Source organism: Solea solea, chromosome 1, assembly GCF_958295425.1.
Source record: "Solea solea chromosome 1, fSolSol10.1, whole genome shotgun sequence".
NCBI classification, from domain to species: domain Eukaryota; kingdom Metazoa; phylum Chordata; class Actinopteri; order Pleuronectiformes; family Soleidae; genus Solea; species Solea solea.
This window is the reverse complement of record NC_081134.1, coordinates 15317186-15336655: the sequence shown is the minus strand read 5'-3', so window position 1 is coordinate 15336655 and position 19470 is coordinate 15317186. Positions and strand designations below refer to the sequence as shown.

Genomic DNA, 19470 nt, shown 5'->3' with positions numbered 1-19470 from the left:
CACAATTTTTGATCTAAGTCACACATGGACTGTTCGCTGCTCAAGTGATCACTTGCTGAAATGGTATTGGCTAAAATAACAAGGCCATTGTCATCTCCAACTTGGATTGTATATGCATTTGCACTATTTCTCTCTATTGTATCCAAATAGTGGTTTAAATTATTCCCTGAACACTGGTTTGCTCAAGGCTGAGAGTAGCCTAAACTGGCTGGTTTAGTTATTTTCTGTTATTGCATTTACTTTAGTAACAGCTTCATATTATATTACAAAAAAATGAGATTTTCTCTTTCTCCCCATGAAGGAGTAGTCCCAAAGGATCTATAAATTATGCACAGCAAGACAACGGACAAAGTGTGCTGCTTTCCAGAGGGCCTTGTCAACATGAATCAAGAAAACAAAAAGTGAGAGAAAGCACACAAACTACATACATTTGTGTGGTTAGTGGTTTGTCTTAACATAGTTAGATAAGTGGCTTGTATAATATAATTACTATAAAACTGAATGTACATACATATGCAAACACACAATGTGTGTTAGTGTAAATATGTGCGTGTAGAGTAAATCATACACCCTGTCTTGTTTTCGCAGTCTCTGAATATGGTTTTCATCGCCATAAAAGTCGTCATTGGAACCCCCCCCCAAGCCCCCACACCCTTTTGTTACCTACCAGGTGCCCACGTACACACATACATACATACACACACTCACACACTCGCACACACATGCACACCATTCTTCTTGGGGTAAAAAAGCCCCAGGAACCAGTCTGTTGGTTGTTGGTGTTTCCGTCCTTGAATAAAATGGATACTTATCTGTTTTCTTTGTAAGCAGATGCAAATGCTCTGATAATAGGAAAATACAAAGCTACTCGCTTCAAGACAACACTGTGACAAAAACGCTTGAGATGGTGACCCAATTGTCTGAGAAGGTTTTTTTTTTTTTTTTTTTTTTTAATAATGCAAACTGCAGACACACGGGGGGGGGGGGGGTCACAGGACCTCTGAAACCCAAACCCACAGAAATCCCTCAAAGTGCTTATTGCTTTTCCATCAGCTCGCGCTCCTCTTTGTTCAGACACTGTTCTGACAGTGGAAGCAAAACCTTGTTTGAGATCAAAACCACCACTCCTTTTCAGCATGACCTTTCGTTCACTTGTTCCACTGGTTCTGAAAGGAAACAGGTTTACCCTTTGCAGGTATAGACTTCTTCTCTCTGTGTGCACTGCTTGCATTCGACATAGCAGCACCAGCGCACCTGGCACTGACAGGGCCTCGTCACCTCCCTACTTTGAGTGTTGTGGCCTCGGCCGCAGCAGATCGCTTCACAGTTCTTATCCTTGTAGCACTTGCGGGCAGCTGTGCCCGACGAGTACTTGCTGGGTCTACAGAAACTGGGCGAGTCCTCGATGTGGAGCAGGTCCATAGTGCGAGGGATCTGATCATTTAGGCCTGGCAGGGGCTGCTGTGGCTGCTGCTGCTGCTGCTGTTGTTGTTGCTGCTGCTGCTGCTGCTGCTGCTGCTGCTGTTGCTGCTGCTGCTGCTGCTGCTGCTGCTGCTGGTTTCGGCCTGTTGAGATCTCGCCCTCTCCTGTTGCCTCATTGGTGGAGCTGCCAACTTTGACAGAGGTCTCGTAGCGCTGCTTCAGCTGCTTGCTAATCTCATGGAAGGGCAGGAGCTGTCTCCAGCAGGTCTGGACGGTGCAGGAGCCAGAGACGCCATGGCATTTGCAAGTGGTCTCCACTCCAGCCTTAATTACCTGGTTCAGAGACAAAGAAAAACTGTTCACATCCAAGAAAAATTAAAGAAAACTATAGCTTATTGAGCCTTTGTTTGGTAAGCAGCACTTCAAAGAGCCAAATACCCAGGTAGCCTCACAATGAAATCATAGAGGTACAGGGTGCTGGTTGAGGAGTAGGACAGAAATCATAGAAAATTGATAGTCACTGCTCTTTTCATGTAATAAAAGGGGAGAATTTATTTTGTTGCTTCTGAATTTTAAGAGAACAATGTAACACTTTGTCTAAGGCCTCAAATAAAACCATAAGTGGATAATAGTTGGAGGGGATCCTTGATTCAGTTATGATTAAACCACTGACATTTTGATTAAACTCAATAACTGTTATTATGTTAAGTGAGGGGAGGTTATTGCTTCAAATAGTCCACAAATAGACAGTTCAGCGATTCAGCCGTGCAATGGCTACTATTATCATCCTTTGACAAGGCACTGTGTTTTCTACAGCCAAAGTTGTTTGTCACTATCATCTATTGTAATTATAGAAAAACACATTGAGCAAGTGATGCAAAACATTAGGGGGGAAAAGTGTACATCAATGATGTATTAACACGGTAGCACCCATGGCTAACACTGTTGCCTCGCAGCAAGAAGGTTGCCGGTTTGCATCCCTGTTCAGGCCTTTCTGTATGGAGTTTGCATTAATGTTGGCTCTGGGATGGACTGGCGAACTATGTCAGCTGGGATTAGCTTTATAAGCAGCAGACAATGAATGAATAAAGAAATCATACACTACTGCATGTGAAACACAGAGGTTGTCAGCTAAGATGACCACTACATGTTACTTCAAAACTACTGGACCTCTTAGTCGCCAGCTAGTGTTCACTTCACAAGCCCAATGACAAAAGCAGTGCGTGTGCAAAAGTCAATGACAATAACACATAGTCTGAGATTAGGTTCAGATAGCATCAACAGTTCTGTTCTCAGACACTGCAAAAGAGATTGAGGAGATCAGGGAACAGGAAGTGCATATTCATCACACCAGCAGGTCAAGAAAAAAAAGTAATAGGTCAGCTTTTTGTTGGGGAGGTCGTAGAAGAGGGTAGCACATTCCATTTCCATCCTCCATGTGGGAATTGATTCTGACCTAATGCGGTGCATCTCACTGCATGTGCAAATCGCAAGAAAAAGCAAAGACATGATGCAGTAAATCTTTTATCACAAATAGATTCTACTGAGAGTTTGAAGAGAGCCAAGCTAAAAAGGAAGAGTCTGCATTGGCCTTTTGGGAGAGTTTTACGCTTGCTAACATTTGGGAAGTGTGCCTCTGCTATAATTCACTTTGAAAACCAAATGAAAATCTTGACAAAATGAGAAAAGCTGAGTAAAAGTAACAGCTTCCAGACATTTAGTTTGCTTTGGCTGGAAAGACCATTCCCTTTCTTATTTTATGTCCAAGATGAAAAAAAAGCCCATATTTGCTCACCACAAACAACTGTTGCGTTGTGCCAGAGCACGATTTAGCGTTTGTTGCCTATCTAATCAGAACGACAAAAGCAAACATTGACTAATGAGCACTTTCACATTTCGTCAAATTTACACCAGCAATTACCTTTAATCAGTGCGACTCTTTTTCCGCATCTTTAATGGAAACGATTCAAAACTGAATAGTATTTTTTTTAGTAATTTCACTCTCCTAAGATGCCCTGTATTGAACTAACTATATCAAAGGCCATTCTGCTATGGTCATATCAAATTCTTCTGCGGCCAGTTTAACGGTATATTTGGACAGTGTGTTTTGTATTGGACGGCAGTCTTTTCCCAGACTGTAGTGTTTAATCTCTTCAGTTACAAAAGCAAAGACAGTAGGCTACGGCACAGTATATCTGGTAAAAGGCTCTGAATGAACTGGCACTTCATGTTGCTGTTTGTCTACATAATTGCCCCAGTGCTCAAACATCGTTGTATTATCACAATTTTCCCACCATGTAGCTGATTCATGTAAGTAATTAGCCAACATTTCTGTTTAAATACTGACTGTGACTCTAAATGAACTTTGGCCCTGTTCAAGCTGGTATGGTTTTGAGTGTTTCCTGGTTAGATTCAGGTGTGCGTCGCTGTCTTCATGCCATTAAGGTAACTTAAGGTTAACAGTTGGGATAACTATACTATGTCTTGTTTTGTTATTATTTTGTATTGTTTGCCAAGCTCATGTCATACTTAATTCTGTTACTACGTCATTGTTACAAACAACAGATCGACTCCTCTTCTCAGATAAGCTTTAAACTAAATGTTATCAAATTGTACAGCTGATGAAGTCAATGTGTTCTCAGACATTTATTTAAGTCACATTGAACAGACATAGAGCAATAGTCCAATATTCACTCTTCTATCAGCTGTGGCAGCAGAAGTAACTGCTTTTACAGGCTTGGAGGAAGTTACTCATTACTAGTGAACTGACAGTGACATATAAAGTCAGTGGAATGCTTCGCCTACAGTCATCATAATCAAAGACAGATGGGGGTAAAGAGTGACGGAGGGCAGCCACAGCTTTGAAGACACTGACACCTGAGGGTCGGCCTCCTGTCTGGAGCGTGACCACTGACACTGTAACAAAGCTAGAACACCTTATGTCTCCTGTAACAGTCACAATTGTGAACTGTTTGTTGTAGTCATGTGTTACCCAGTAATATGAGTAGCAGCACGGTCACGCAAGGCCATGTTGTCTAAAATGAGCTGTGGTCGTGTCATGAGCAGACACATATTTACTGAGCTCTGTCACACCTGGACTGTGTCCCCAAAAAGTTTTAAAAAAGATATCCCCATCTAATGGCACTTTTCCACTATACTAGATAGTGCTAGATATATAACTATATCTAGCACTACTGGTCTGTACTGCACACGGTCTGGGTACCAGGCACGTCCTTTTCCATGACTTCGTAGTACCGTCTCAATATGTGTGGGGTCGTCATAGCATAAAATACTGCACGACACGAAACTGCCGTGATGTTTTATATGCGACACAAACTAGTGGCGAGCAAAGAAAGCAGTTGTTTTCAGTGTACTGAATCATTAAAATCAGTTCATTAAAAACATTAGTTCAGAACTTCCTGCGTGACCGGAGTCACTGAACTAAAATACGGCAGAAGGGGTTGTGATGCAGCTCACGATCGCCGGCGTTTAACAGTGCTGTCACTAAATACACCAGACTCCTGTTAAATGTTGAGATTTTCGAAATTTCCTTGCTAAGAGTTGGAGATTCTTGTGTCAGATGTCGTGCTCATGACTCTTTCAGTAACAACCCTCTCAGTCTCAGTTGATGTCTTATTTTAGTTTTGGCTCAGTTCACTTGGAACCTCACCAGAGCAGGTACTAAAAAAGCACCAGGTACCAGGTTCTATCCCTAATCGTAAAGCAAAACAAAAAGTAGAGTCGAGCCGAGCTGACCCGAGTCATGCTAGAACTTTAGTAAAGTGCCGTAAGTAGACGAATGTAGAAAGCAGGGTTTTGTCCCACTGAAGCTTTGTATGTGTGATGTCTTCTAGTGTGGCTCTAGATATAAAAGCAGTCATCTGTATCTTTGTATTGTTTCACAAATAACTAACAGCAAACCCTAGCCCAGAGTGCATCCTTACCTTCATGCCCACATTTGTATTATGCATGTCCACGCGTGCGCGCAGGTCCTTGTTGGAGCGTTTGCCCAGGAAGTCCTTGACAAATTTGTTGGCGTATTTCAGGTTGTCTCCACAGCCTCCCCACTGCCACGCCTTTCGGTTTTCCAGGTCGGGGGCTTCGTCGCACGTACAGCGCTCCATGCGTCCCGCGCTGCAAGCTTTGGCCAATGCATGCGTTAGGCCTGCTGAGGAGATCGCGAACAAGAAGGCTGTCTCTTTAAATCCTGTGGAGAGAGAGGAGAGCGTGTCCAAGCAAATTAAGCATGTGGAGAAGTATTCGCTTAATATTTGAAGTCAAGCATCCAATTGTTATGCAACTTGATCTTTTTCTTCTGCTCATACCTCTCTTTAGTATGTTGGCTCGGTGGCGCCCCTCTAAGGTGCAGTTCCACCTCTCAAAGCGGAATTGATAGTGGCATTCTAGGGCGCTCATGGTAATAGCCTCTCGGAGAGTCTCTGCCACGCCCGGGTCTCGTCTGCACATCCTTCGCTGTTTCTTTTCCAGTTTGAGCCGGTCACACAGCTTGTAGTGGGCCCTGCCCATGCTCTCCTCTGGTAGAGAGTTCAGTGGCAGAATAGACAACGGTTCATTACCTGTCAACCTGGAGGGAAAAATCACATCACAGACACACTCGGGTCAGTTTAAACACGCCACACAGTGGGACTGGATACATCTTGATAAAGTATCAAATAAAGAACAGGATGTTGGCCTTCCTGCATGAACAGCTTGCAGAGTTGCAAAGATGTGCTACGTAAACAGCTCAGGAGACACAGCTGGGGGATATAATGCTAAAACTTTTGGTTAATGTTCAAATGAATGCAGCTATTCAGTGGTTAATGATCAGGGGAATTCAACATTCGCCGGAGATCAACCTCCAGCACAGGCGTGTGTGTAAAGTGAATTCTCTGCAGAGGTGGAAGAGTTATTTCTTTTCATTTACTCTCTGGCATCCCCTTTGTCCCTGATTTTTATCATGCGAAACAAATAGTCGAATCAGTGCTTGATTATCCACAGTCTTTGCATTTTTTTGAGATTATAATTTGTATATTATAAACAATGAAGCATTCAGGTTGGTATGTGGACATATTTCAAACAATGGCATGCATGGCATGACACTCACACTATGTGACACAGTAGCCTGCGGCGGCTCGGTTTAATATTTATCATCATATCGCGTAGTGGGTGGCGGTCACTAACTTGTTTAGATTTAAACATGATCACACAGCAGCTTTGACACACTCTTGTTATAGAATCCCCGTAACAAAAGTCCGGTATTTGGAATCTTAAACCTGGCATCCATTTGAAAAATAACAAGCAGAAATTTCATTTATAAACATGGTATGGAGAACATGTGGTAGACTTGCGCTCCTTTTCGTCAGTTTATTTAAGGGAAGCGTATATAAAACACAAAGCGGGGACTGCCACATTGTTGGCAAAATGGACAAGCAGTGTTCTGAGGTCGTAATGGGGAAAACAGAGCTTTACTTTCATAAACACACACACACACACACACACAGGGGACACGACTGTCAGCCTGTGACCATTTTGGTCACACCAACTGACAGGATTGGCACCGTAGTTGTTCATTATGTGTCATTTCTGGCCTCCTTCTGACACCCTTAAAGTGAAACTGAAGAATAAATGGATTTACAGAACTCACAAAAGTCCACGGGCCGGTGTGTCTCTGCAGACAGATTTGTGTGCGGGTTGACTTCTCGCTTAATGCTGGGGAAACGCAGCACGTTGACCTCTTACGTCTGTCGTAGGTTGCGATGTACGTTTTCATCCTCCATTATTATCTTAAGCTCCCAGCTTTGGATAATAATGTCTTTCAGATACAGGGCATGAAATGACAGCCAGTCTGAGAAACGGGATACTTCAGAGTATCCCGTTTTAGCATGCGAACGTTACGTGTTCTATGTAACGTGATACGAAACATTTAAACCTTTTCATGTCTTAAATTAGTTTCTATAGCCATTTGCTCGTTATCCGACATCTAAACACATACAGATGTGTATTATAATATTAAAAATTCATTACACGGACATTCTTGGATTTGCTGTCAATCCCTGCTTGAGTGTGAAAAACGCCGATGCGGCCAACTACAAAAAAAGACTGCGAGGAGTAACCACAGTGACTGGGAAACCTGGCAAGCACTTTAGCACAGCTAGGCATGTAAAAGAAATTATCCTGCAATATTTTTTTTTTATAAAGATGCCGGGCACCTGCTAAATTTCCACACCAGTTTAGTTAATGTAGCAGAAGTGTTGATTGGTGATGTATATTAACATTACATTTACTTCATTACTGCTCTTCACACAACGTTCTGTCACCACTCAGATTCACTACAGCCCCGAGCAGAGGGTCACGGGAGTTCTTCGACAACAGATTTGTTTTACTAAGTCCAATAACTGACTGAAATGTTTCCCTTTGAGTCTTCAGTTTCATACCAATGGACTAATACTTCACATATGCTCCACAATACTGTCTGTGTGCTGTGCATTCACAGCATAGTTAAAAATCTGAACAGTCAAATCAAAGACGAGGCGTCGGGATTTGCTTTCAGATTGGGTCAAATGGTTTCCTTTTTACAAAGCGTATTTGCCTTTCTTTAACTTGCCTGACAGCTATGAATTTCCAAATGGAAACCTGGCAAGGCGTGTCTTGACAGAGATTGTTCTCCCAAAAAAAATGTATGGTTTGAGGCGTACAGAGCACGGCAACGCAACAGAACCGTGTCTCTCTCGGAATAATTTCCTTTTTGTTTCATGCTTTGTTTAAATTCACTGTGCTAACAATGCCAAGGAAACACGTTCAATGTGCCAAAGAAAACAATTCCAGCTGACCAGTAGGATACATATGACTGACAATCGTTCCACAACATTTCTATGGTAAGCAACCAACCAGGGATTGAATGATGGCGCCATGTGGAGTACCCGCCTAAGTCCATTTGAAACAATAGTCTCAAGGAAAATGTCAAGGTATTTCTCAAATTCACCATAAGACAACAAATGACCAAAGAAATATTAATTACACTGGATTGATACTATATGTGTGTGTGTGCGTGTGTGTGTGTGTGTGTGTGTGCGTTCACTCAAAACCACCAACATGATGTGGACATTCTTGAGTGAGACATGGATAGTTGCACGTATCAGCGTCAGATCTTCTAAAAGCCCACATGCCTGCCAAAACAAGAGCCCATTAGAGTGACAGGCCTCAACTGTCTGTGTGACGTCTGCCTGTCTGAGACAAAAAAGATGGTCTGAGCAGAGCTGGAAGGAGGCCAAAGATGACATGACACCGATCTCAGCGGCGCTACTGTCTGTGCAGCCTTTTTAACACAAAGACGCGTTTCTATCTGAAAGCCTGCGGGTGAAGTGTGCAGGGGGAGAGATTTGAGAGTGGAGAAGCACTTCTTCACGCCTCCTGAGAAGACACTATTTGCTGCGGTTTGCTCTCTGCATGTTTCCACTCTGCGGCAGACCAGTTGTCACATACTATTACAGATGTACACACTGATATTGTTTATTTTCTCTTTGTAGATCGTCTGTCCTCTTAGTGGATGTGCTGTTTTGACTCAGCCGAGGTTTGGATTACAATCGTTCCTCTTGAATTCAAATGTGCAGCTCATTTAAGACAATATTTTCCCTGGATGTGGTACTGTGACCCCTGTTGTCACACAAAAGGGTCACACATTCCAATATGAGGATCTGCAAAACTAACAGAAAATATCACTGTGCTGTTGGCTGAACAATGAATCGATTCAACTCGCTTACAGGAAAAGATGAACTGGGAAAACATGCTTGGATCACAAAAAACATTATAAATCTGAAATTGAAATCGCAAATGTCTAGCTGATAACCCAGTAAAGCCCAAAGATTATCGCTCTATCTTTCGTAAGGATATGTAAACTGTAGCTAAAGGTTCAATGTTATCAATTATATGCTGTATATATATATACAACATATGGATTAATCAGTTGAAATCAATTTAATGGAAAAATAATTTGTTTTATGAAGAATTCTCAAAAAAGTTAAGAAAAATATGTGGCTGTGCTGGGTAATTTAATAACAGATATACGGCTTTTATCTTTTTATTAACCATTACAAAGCCACCTGTAAACGTACTTTTGCAACTGTAAAGTGAAAGTATTTTTAAAAAATTATGCCAATAATAGATTGTAATTGCTTTCTCATAAAAGATGTACATGACTAAAAAGAGAAGCACCAAAATGAAAAATTCCTAACTTTGTGTTGTCATATCAAGGGCCTGTTTCTGTGGGTGTTTTTGTTTGAGTCGGTGGCACAGCAACCCCGCTTTACATGTGGACACCAACACCGACGACAACATATTCAAACTCCTTATTATCCTATGTGGGGTGAGATTCTTGCTGGTGTTTGCTCAGCTTTGCCTCCCATTCACACACTTGCCTCTACACACTCCGCGCAAATATCACTAACACACTCTCATGCCGCACCTCCCTCGATATCGTTTGTTTAGCCCTTTCTCTCCACCTGTCAGCACCTCCCACTGCCCGTAGTATTTACTTTAAATACATTTTCCAATGCAGTGGGGTTGAGTGGAAATGCCTCCACTTCACATTGCGGAGCCACAGAGTTTATCACTCAAGGAAATCATTGACGTGCACTAAACTTCATCAACCGTGCTCCAGCTTCACATTACAGTCCTGAAAGAGACTCTCAGCTGGTAATTCTTATCGCTCCTCCCTGGCTCGGTATGTAACTAGTTAAATAAGTGTAATAACAACTAAACCCTCAGAGAGTGGACACAAAAATCTTGCTTTGACTTGATTTGCCTAAATGAAACATTTACATATAGACAAAAGCAGTGTATTGTTATTAAGTACTGCAATCTTGCAAATGGACGCTGTGCTGGAACAGTGGAGTCATTACTTATGTCAGTGTAGTTAATTGATTACAAAGAAAGTTTATTTAAGCAAATCATCGAGTGATTTTTATGCTTCCAGCTTTTAAAACATAAGAATTTCACACTTTTAGGTGTTTTATATTATGGAAAATGAAGATGTCTAGGTTTTGTTATGTCTGCAAATTGTTTAAGCAGATATCAGTTACTCTTTAGATGCTCCACCAATTCTACCACAGTGTCATTGCCAGTTATTAGTGCTGACTGTTTATCTGCCACTGTGTTAGTTATGAGGATAAGAATGAAGACAGCGACCAACTTTTAACCAGCGGCTGTTTATTGTTTATTACCTCCACTCCACTGGAGTCACACAGGTGTTGGCTATACGTTTGCAGATACTGTCTCTCTTTCTCTCTGTGTGTGTGTGTGTGTGCGTGTGTGTGTGTGTGTGTGTGCGTGTGTGCATATGGGCACTTACAACCTTAAGTCAACACCTACAAGAGAGTCAGTCGTGGCTGAACGCGCCCATGCAGAAAAAGCAACAAAAGCCACAGTTTCTCCATCAGCCTGAACTTGCAGGTTGTGTGGTCTGGTGTCCTCAAGATCACAACCAACCCCCCTCTCCTTCCTTCATTCTTTCTTTTTTCTTTTTTTTTCCTCTTTTCTGAACACCCCCACCACCCCCCCATTCCCACTGGCCAATTACTCTAAACGAATGCCAATCATTCCACCCAGCTGTTGGCTCAAAACAAAGCCTTCTCTAGACAAAACCACCGCTGTCTATGAAAGTAACCTGCTACACAAGACAATGACAGACATGAACATGTGTTCTGGAAGAGTTCAGCTGTCAAAAAAGAGACAAAAACTACTGTCCAAACCTGAGATTAATCTGTGTGTTGTGGAAACTAAAAATCATAGTATTATTATTAAAGGTTTTGTATGGAAATTACACTCGACCCTTCTGATCTCCTTTTCTGTCTTTCACTTTTTCCTCCTGCCCTCACAATGTTTAAAGTGCTCCTTTTTTTTTTTCTGGTGGGGAAGGGATGGGGGGTGGGGGGTGGTGGGGTCTGCTTTTTCAGAAATGTTGGATAAACTTCAGACCACCCTGCCCAAGTCCCATCTGGTGTATCACAGCCCAGGCCATGCCAAAGGTAGTAGGAATGTTAGTGTGTGTGGTGTTTTCCCTCTGGCCCACTCTAACTAGGGCTGACAATGTTCTCCACTGCTTAGACTTGAATAATTGTAGGAATCATGAATCAGTGTCAAAAGGCTCTCCGGTACAGGGAGTCTCCAGGCTATTGTCCACCTCCAAGGAGTTAAAAAAAAAGAGGAAAAAATCCTGCTATTTTCTCCATAGTGACACCGTTCATTCCCTAACTCATTAAAACCAGAAATAGGGCAAAGAGTGAACAATTATGTATGAGGCTAAGATAAGATTAGTCACTGGTTGAAAGTACTGGGTGTTGTGACTACTCCTACAAGCTGTGACTGACACAGTACAGTAACATGACAAAATGACTTTGAAAACAAAGTGGTAGGGGCCCGGGGACTTAGTAAGTCATTATTATTTGTATAATAAGCCTTTCTGTAAAGTGTGGGAATGTCATGCAATGCTTAGACGCACTGCTACCCACAACGTAAAGAGGGGAAAGTCCGCTATCTTGCATGACTTAACAGGATATGACCCAGAGTTATGTCATCTGCTGTCTCTTCTGGTCACTCACACACCACATAGGCCGGTGTCAGACTACACCCACTAATTGACTGATTGGCTCACGTCCTTGATAATTACTCTCTTGATATTTGAATTGCATGTGTTGATTGATAAAAAAAAATAAATCTCTATAATCTAAATTTTTATATATATATATATATATATATATATATATATATATATATACATGGGTTTTTTTTTAATCCAAAGACATGAATGCAAGTGCGGGCTGCACAAGCTTGGTTTGGGGAAGGGAGTGTGGTGCAAGGTAAGAGGTTTAACTGCTATGTGAGAACTCAAGGCTTCTAAGGTCAGCAGCTCAGTTATAGTCACTGTGTGACTGGCACAGATTGGGCGCACAGCAGTGTCCGCATGACTCCCCTGTTCTAGCTTACACCATGGCACAGAGGAGTGCTGTACCAGCGCACACCAAACACGTTCAGGCACACACACACTTTGCTCAATTCTCGCCAATTCGCACATGTTGACTCAAGACCCAGGGTACGGTTATTTGGTTGGCGAGCACAACAGTTTGACAGTTAGCAAATTCCAAAAAGCAGACATTTAATGTTCAGAAAGAGTGGGTTTGCGTTGGTGTTTTGGTTTTTTTTGTGACAAAGGCCAAAAGCACTTCTGTGAGTAAACCGAGCACACGAAGTCAAACCACAAAATCCAAAACAAAACAGTGGCTGTTTTGAATCAGTCATGCCTCAGTAACTGCAAGTGGCTGAGTTCATTAACCATTATTTACTCTTATTACTGAGAGGGGTTTTATTGTTCCGGAAAGGCCTGCATTACCCAAAATACAAAATATGCAAAAACACACAAGGCTGTTTTTAATCCGCTGCTGTTAAATCTATAATGGAGAGACATGACGTTCAAGTTAAAACACAACCTGTCAGTATCAGTATTCATACATGCTGCTCATTAATCACTTTGTGTCAAAATGGTTGCCTCTTGTCAGCCAGTTGAATGTCATACACATAGGCCATTTTTGACAGGCCACAGAACTCCTCCAGGGTTGATGATCGCAGTGGTGAACATCGATCATGTCCAGACACATTCATGTCAGTCTGACTGTGTCTGCTGTGAAACTATTGCTCAGGCTTTATGGATACATATGCCTTATGTGTTTTTGATTGAGAGCTTGACTGATGCTGACAGTATTGATTTCACATGTACACATTGGTTGTTGATCCATTTGGAGCAGAGATGATTGTGGTCTCTTCTTTCGTTTTTACAAACACAATAAACAATTTTTAAAACATCCCTTTTCTGTATTCACATCAGCAGACGTCTCAGAGATCTGTCACACCTATACTGAAATACTGAATATGTGAGAGGCATGTATCTGCCTGGCTCTAATATGATTATTGGCTTAAGTTCATGCAGAAAGATGCAGTTCTACGTACAAGAAATAAAACTTATTAATAATTAAGCAAGTGTGTGAGATGGAGGGCCTTTATATTTTTATGATAACTGGTGTAGATTTTTTAATTAAAAACACACACTTGTTAGACATGAGGACATGCACACATATTTTTAGAAGATAAAAATATGTATATATATATATATATATATATATATATATATATATATACAGTATATACATATAATAATGAGACTTTGTCGATCAGCTAATCTGAGCACATACCATGTCTCTTCACTCCCCACAAATCAGGCCGAGAAAATTTGCCTGCGGTCAAGAATGGAAAACACAGGACATGGCAGTCTCACTAACAAGCATCATCTCATCAATGCCTGACCACTAAAAGTATCGTGAGTCTATATTAGTTTTCCTGTTTTGCAAATTACCCATGTCTCCAGCTCCATCTGCAAAGATCATTATGCATGCAGTTTGGCCAACAGGAGTTTCCTTCAATGGGAGTTTCCCTCCCATATCTTCCGACTATCCACCACTCGTGTGCACAGCTGACTAATGGGACTGAGCTGGAGCTGCCATTCTTTTAAAACAAAACATGTCGCAGCTGATTAAACCAGAACTGGAGGTCCCGTGATGCGATATATGCCGGGCATAACAGAGATTACAACCCTCATCGAACCCTCTGTTTTTCAAAAATAGTCACGTCATTATTCTATAACAGCACATCACTGGTGTGTGTGTGCAGTTTCTGATGATTCAAGCTGTAAAATAAACAGTAACACTATGCATAGATGAATTTTTGCTCCGTAAGCTCGCACACTTTCAGGCAGGTTGACCACAACTAAACATGCACAGAAGTATTTTCTTTTCCCCTCCCCCCGTTTTTGCACACACTTGGCTGCCTTTAGATGTGATGTTTAAACATTTCATTTCCCACTCTCCTACTGTTACACAAAACAGGTTGAAAAGAGCTGATTGAGGATCATCCTGCCCTCTCAGAACACACTGCACCACCCTGTGGCATCCATGGGAATAGCAGGCGTTTACGGACAGATGTCAAAGAGCAGAGCAGTCAAAGCAAAGCCGGGCTTAGTTCAAATCCGGACTTATCAAACAGAAATATAAAGTAAACAAAGCTCTGCTTTTTCTGGGGTCTGTTATCTAAGCCTCCAGTTTTGCATGATCTCACCACACTGCAAGGTCATAGCACCAGTGCTGAGAGAATCCTATCTTCTTGTCTCACAGTAAAGTGATACCCTATGAGGTGTGGCTATGGCCACAGGATATCCTATGAAGTTTGGGAAATCCCTCTATCAATGGGGCTCCCCGCCCTGCTGCACGTCAGGGCTAATCAGTCCTTAAGGCCTGGTAATGAGATGCCCGCCACCACTGTCTGCCAGACAACGCCAGCCTGAGTCCACACTAACTCTGCTGCTCCTAATGAGTGGTAATCACCCAGCAGCTTCCCACAAACCACTGCAGGGATGCCGGCACGCACATGAGCCGGGCGAACCCGGTGACGGGAGGGGAGAGAGTGCGAGAGAGCGAGAGAGCGAGAGAGGAGGGAGCAAAAATGAAAGAATGTTTACATGGAGCCACTTAAAAAACAAGTTGTAACATTACTGTGCTGTGCGAGAAGAAAATGTGGCTCCTTTAAAACAAACTGATGTTTGATACGCACCAGGAACTAATTCAGAGCAGTGATTAAAACCGCTTTACAGCTGCACAATAAAAAAACATCCTCATCGGTTTATTTACACGCATCCTATTTGTTTTTTCCTCTTGTTTCTGGCACGCTGCCTCACTTGAAGGAGCGCGGAGAACGATCACACATCTGTTCGTCTGGCGCGAAGTGATGATACACTGTACAAAGTAATCATACCAATTAATTAGTGGAGCGACAGCAACCGGCGTATTTTGCTTCCTGCAGATGCTGTGTTGCCGCAGCGATTGGTAAATCCCTGCTGCATGACTGTGGGCAACCTTCCTGTATATATATCACAAATGGACTAAATAAAAAACAAACTCTTGACGCAGTGCTTGGACCAACATGCGGCGTGGTTTACTAGACCACAGAATGACATGCTATTTCACTGAAACTAAAATTTAAATCAGCAGAGTTGTCACAGACAGTCAGCACTCTGGGCCGTGACGAGGTCAAACGAGCAAACAAATCACTTCCTCCTCCTGTCAGTTTACCCTGGATCTGGCCGAGGTGCTGTGACCTATGAAGTCACGTAGAGAAAGCTTGATAAACATCTCCAATTCAAACTCTGATGATAACGGATTGAGCAGAACCAGCACCTGCCACAACAGGCTGAGGGAGAGAAAATGAGTGCTCACATTCTTGTGGCAAAGGATGACAATTTAAGCGGGTGCTTGACTACGCCAGGAATCCCACCCCACCCTCAGCTGTGCAGACTATGGGCAGGAGAGATTGTGTTTATGTTACACTTACGCTCCACCGCACTCTGGAAATTGGGTATGCAACATTGACCCTCTATTTTGAGTAAATCAGTACCCAGGAGGCCCTAGGATGCCTTGTGCTCATGGAATATTTATTTGAACAGGTTTATGTTAGTATGTACCGCAGTCAAAGCTGAGCAGGACTGTGCCGGAGTGTCACCGGTGTCCAATTTCTGGGAAGTTGGCCAGGGGGGCAGTCACATTTGTATCTGTGTCACCTGTGCATTCTCTCTCAGTATGTTCCATGTTCCTCCACCGCAGGGCTAAATCATTCACTGACACTCATTCATATTCCTCTCTCACCGGGCTCACCGAGAAAATCAGGAGTATTGTAATACCACATGTCTCCGCGTACACAGGCCACAGATAGAGAACAGACTGACAGAAGAAACTGAAAACAAGTGCTAACTGAATAAGTAAATATGCATTACCACTGGGACCATTAAGGCAGATGTGTGTGCCAAATTGGCACGGCCGCTGTAATACACACTGCCTGCCAAAGTTGACACTGCAACAGGGTGGGAGGCAGAAACACAGAGCCGGGGGTCACATTTGTCGCTGTAATGCAACTTTAGAGCTGCATTGAAACCAAAGACAGACACGGAGAAAGTACCTCATATAGAATATGCACGGGCATTACAGATGATGACGTTTAACTGTGAACGGCCGTGATATTTCCAGCGTGCGGAGAGCAGTTACAGGTGCCACGCAGCATGTTTGCATCACCCAGTTTCCAAAGATGAGTGCCAACACTTCGGTGCAACACCCACGAGAACAACATTTACCCAGAAATGTGAAAAACTGGGTGTAACTCTCAGCGATCTGGGTTATTCAGACTCTTTGATGTCTAACGAGGGTTCAAGTGCTTCCAAAACCTGACGTGCTTGTATGTTTTGACTGGCCTCCTGAGACTTTTACACCTTATTTAGGATAAGCCGATGAAAGTGAGATCCACTTGAACAGGTCGCCGGGTCCAACACACCAGTGTAACACACCCTGAGGGAACTGTGTTCCCAGATCACCTAACACTCCTGGATCCCGCACAAAACACCCGTACCTACCGTAAATTTGACTCTGCTCGAAAGTCCTCACGTGTCATCACTCTGCAGCCCTACAGCCATGTGTCTCCTTGCGCCTCACTAACAATTCCATCAACACACAATGAAGGGATTAAAAAAAAGACACTAAGAGGTTGCTTCTGTTGAGTAGGGGATGCCACCTCGATCATTTTAGGCAGCTTAGGAAGTTTGTTCGAGGTGAGACTGCTGCTCTTTCAATGACCTCAGCGTTGTCTGTTAAATCTCGCCTTCAAACTCACATATCGTGCCGCAAACTTTCAAAGTTTTTCATTTGACATTTGATGATTCTTTTTTCTTTGTAAAGCACCTTGAAACTCTGTTTGGAAAGGTGTTGTAAAAGTTATTGTCAGTTGAGACTAACTTCAGTGCACAGTTAAACTGTAGCTGCCACTCTTAAGTGGAGGTCATAGTGGGATACACCTCGAATCCAAGGCGTTTTGTGGGCATTGCTTCTGAAACACACAGCCCTGCGCTATGTCTAAATCAAACACCACTGAGTATAGAACATGATTCGCGAAAAGCTAAATGTTTGAGATTAATTTCCCGACACGTGTTCCAAAGTGTTTTTTAAACTTGATGGAGGCAGCAGGGAAAGAAAAAAAAAAAAAAAAACCCTCTGCCGGAGTTGTGTGATATGTTTATGCTGGATGGGGGAATTTTCTGTGCAAGCTGAGCAGACGTTTCGGCCACTAGTTCACTCACTCAGTCAGTTTGCTTTATTGTTACCAGCTGTTGAGTCTGAGGCATTTACACTCACCTTTCCCTCCGCGGCTGTTTTCAGAGTCGACTAAAGGATCCGATCTGAGCTGCGCAAGATAATCACTGCGCACCGTTACCTGCCATTCAATCACGCCGGGGGAATTCAAGCGCGGGTGTCAGGGCTGGGGAATAGGGATGAACTCAAGGCTGCGTCCATCTAGTTTGAATAGATGCGGTTTCCCAGCCTGCTAAGACATTTTCTGTCTCCAAAAAGTGACTGTCAGCAAACCTAAGTGGGGCCAAATCATGTGCAGACAACCTGCTGCAGGCAGCCACCAGCTGTGAGGCCGCTGCGCGCTGCGCAACCGCGGCCAAGTGACACCTCACTGACCTGAGTGGAATCAAAACATGCTTTCAAAACAACTGACTTTGTTGTTCAAAAAAAAAAAAAAAAAAAAACTTCAACGAAGTGGGAACTTAGAGACTTAAAAGGAGGGAGAGGGGGGGGGAGAAAGTCAATAAGTTGTCACCGGCTTTGTAAGTCAGGAGCCAATCAAATCAATGAAAGCAGCATCATACTCTTCTCTGTCTGTCAGTGCTTACCCGAAATATGCTGCGGTCGGTCCAGGCAAGTTGAGAAGATGCACTATGACTGTGAATGATAACCATCCCAGGAGTAGGTGTCCATCCAGCATTTTGCTGCGGCTCCAGGGCAGATCATTTCGTTTCTCCTGAGTAGCTGTGTAAAATCCTTTGCTCAATGTTCAACACTTCTTATAGAGAGAGGAGCTGAGCTGCGCTCCTCCCATCACAAGAGAGAGAGAGAGGGAGAGAGAGAGAGAGAGAGAGAGAGAGAGAGAGAGGTGGGGGATACACTCACTCACACACACACAGAGAAAGAGAGAGCTGAACTTATTCACTAAGTCACTTCAGGAAGATAGACAGAAACAATCGCAGTTGTCTATAGATTTATATGATTGGCATGACTGTCTGTCCCCTGTGAGTCATAGAAGCAGCACCGTGCTGCCAATGTTTGTGCACATTGTCAGTCTTGACGTGCACTGGATGATAAAATGCTTGTTTGCTGTCAGTCTCCTAAATCTTTTTCCATGTATTTCCACGTGGGATGTTTTTTTTTTTGTTTTTTTTAAGTGGATGCACAGTGCTTTTGTGGAAAATGTCCTGTATGTGTGCTGATTGCCAAGCAAGAAAAACTTGCCAAGTTTGTGTGAGAAACGGCAGAATATTTAGTTTAATATGTGTTGTTTAAAAGGTATTGAAATATTGGATTAACATCTGCAAATGTATTTTTTTTTTATTGCCTTATAAGCACCTGAGGGGTGGGCCCTTAATGTATGATACAAAAATAAGAAAAACGTCTTGTTTTAACCAAGCAAGCAGCTTAATCGACTAAATCCCAGTCAAACACAGGCGTATATACTGTATGTAATGGTTGAGAGTAACCGTCTTCCAAAGGTGTTGTACTTTATAACCCAAATTCTGCTTTTTCAGATTGAAACAAACGATGTCACCCCAATGGAAAGTCCAAGTCCTGCTAAAGTAGAACATGTGATGCACTTAAAAGCTTCATAATCAAACTAAAAACTGTTTAATTAAGTGAAAACCTTTATTTACGCTGTGCAAATTATCTTTGAATCTCCAAGTTTGACATAACCGTACCTTCACACACATTTCCATCATCTACAAAATACTACCAACAGCTCACATGGACATTTTTCCTGCATAAAAAGTACTTATACGTTTGACTATGGAGCCCATTTGGTGACATTTGGTGGAAAAAATACTATAAAATGGCCATGAAATAATAATGATTG

General features: G+C 42.6%; 1 protein-coding gene across 1 annotated transcript; it reads right to left on the bottom strand.

Annotated features, from left to right (window-relative positions):
• Positions 1–659: 659 nt before the first annotated feature.
• On the bottom strand, positions 660–18444 carry wnt9a (wingless-type MMTV integration site family, member 9A). The gene is given in 4 exon segments (XM_058622624.1): positions 660–1755; positions 5367–5629; positions 5748–6007; positions 18239–18444. Coding segments are annotated over 4 exon segments (1302 nt in total). The 3' UTR covers positions 660–1182.
• Between the last annotated feature and the right edge of the window lie 1026 nt (positions 18445–19470).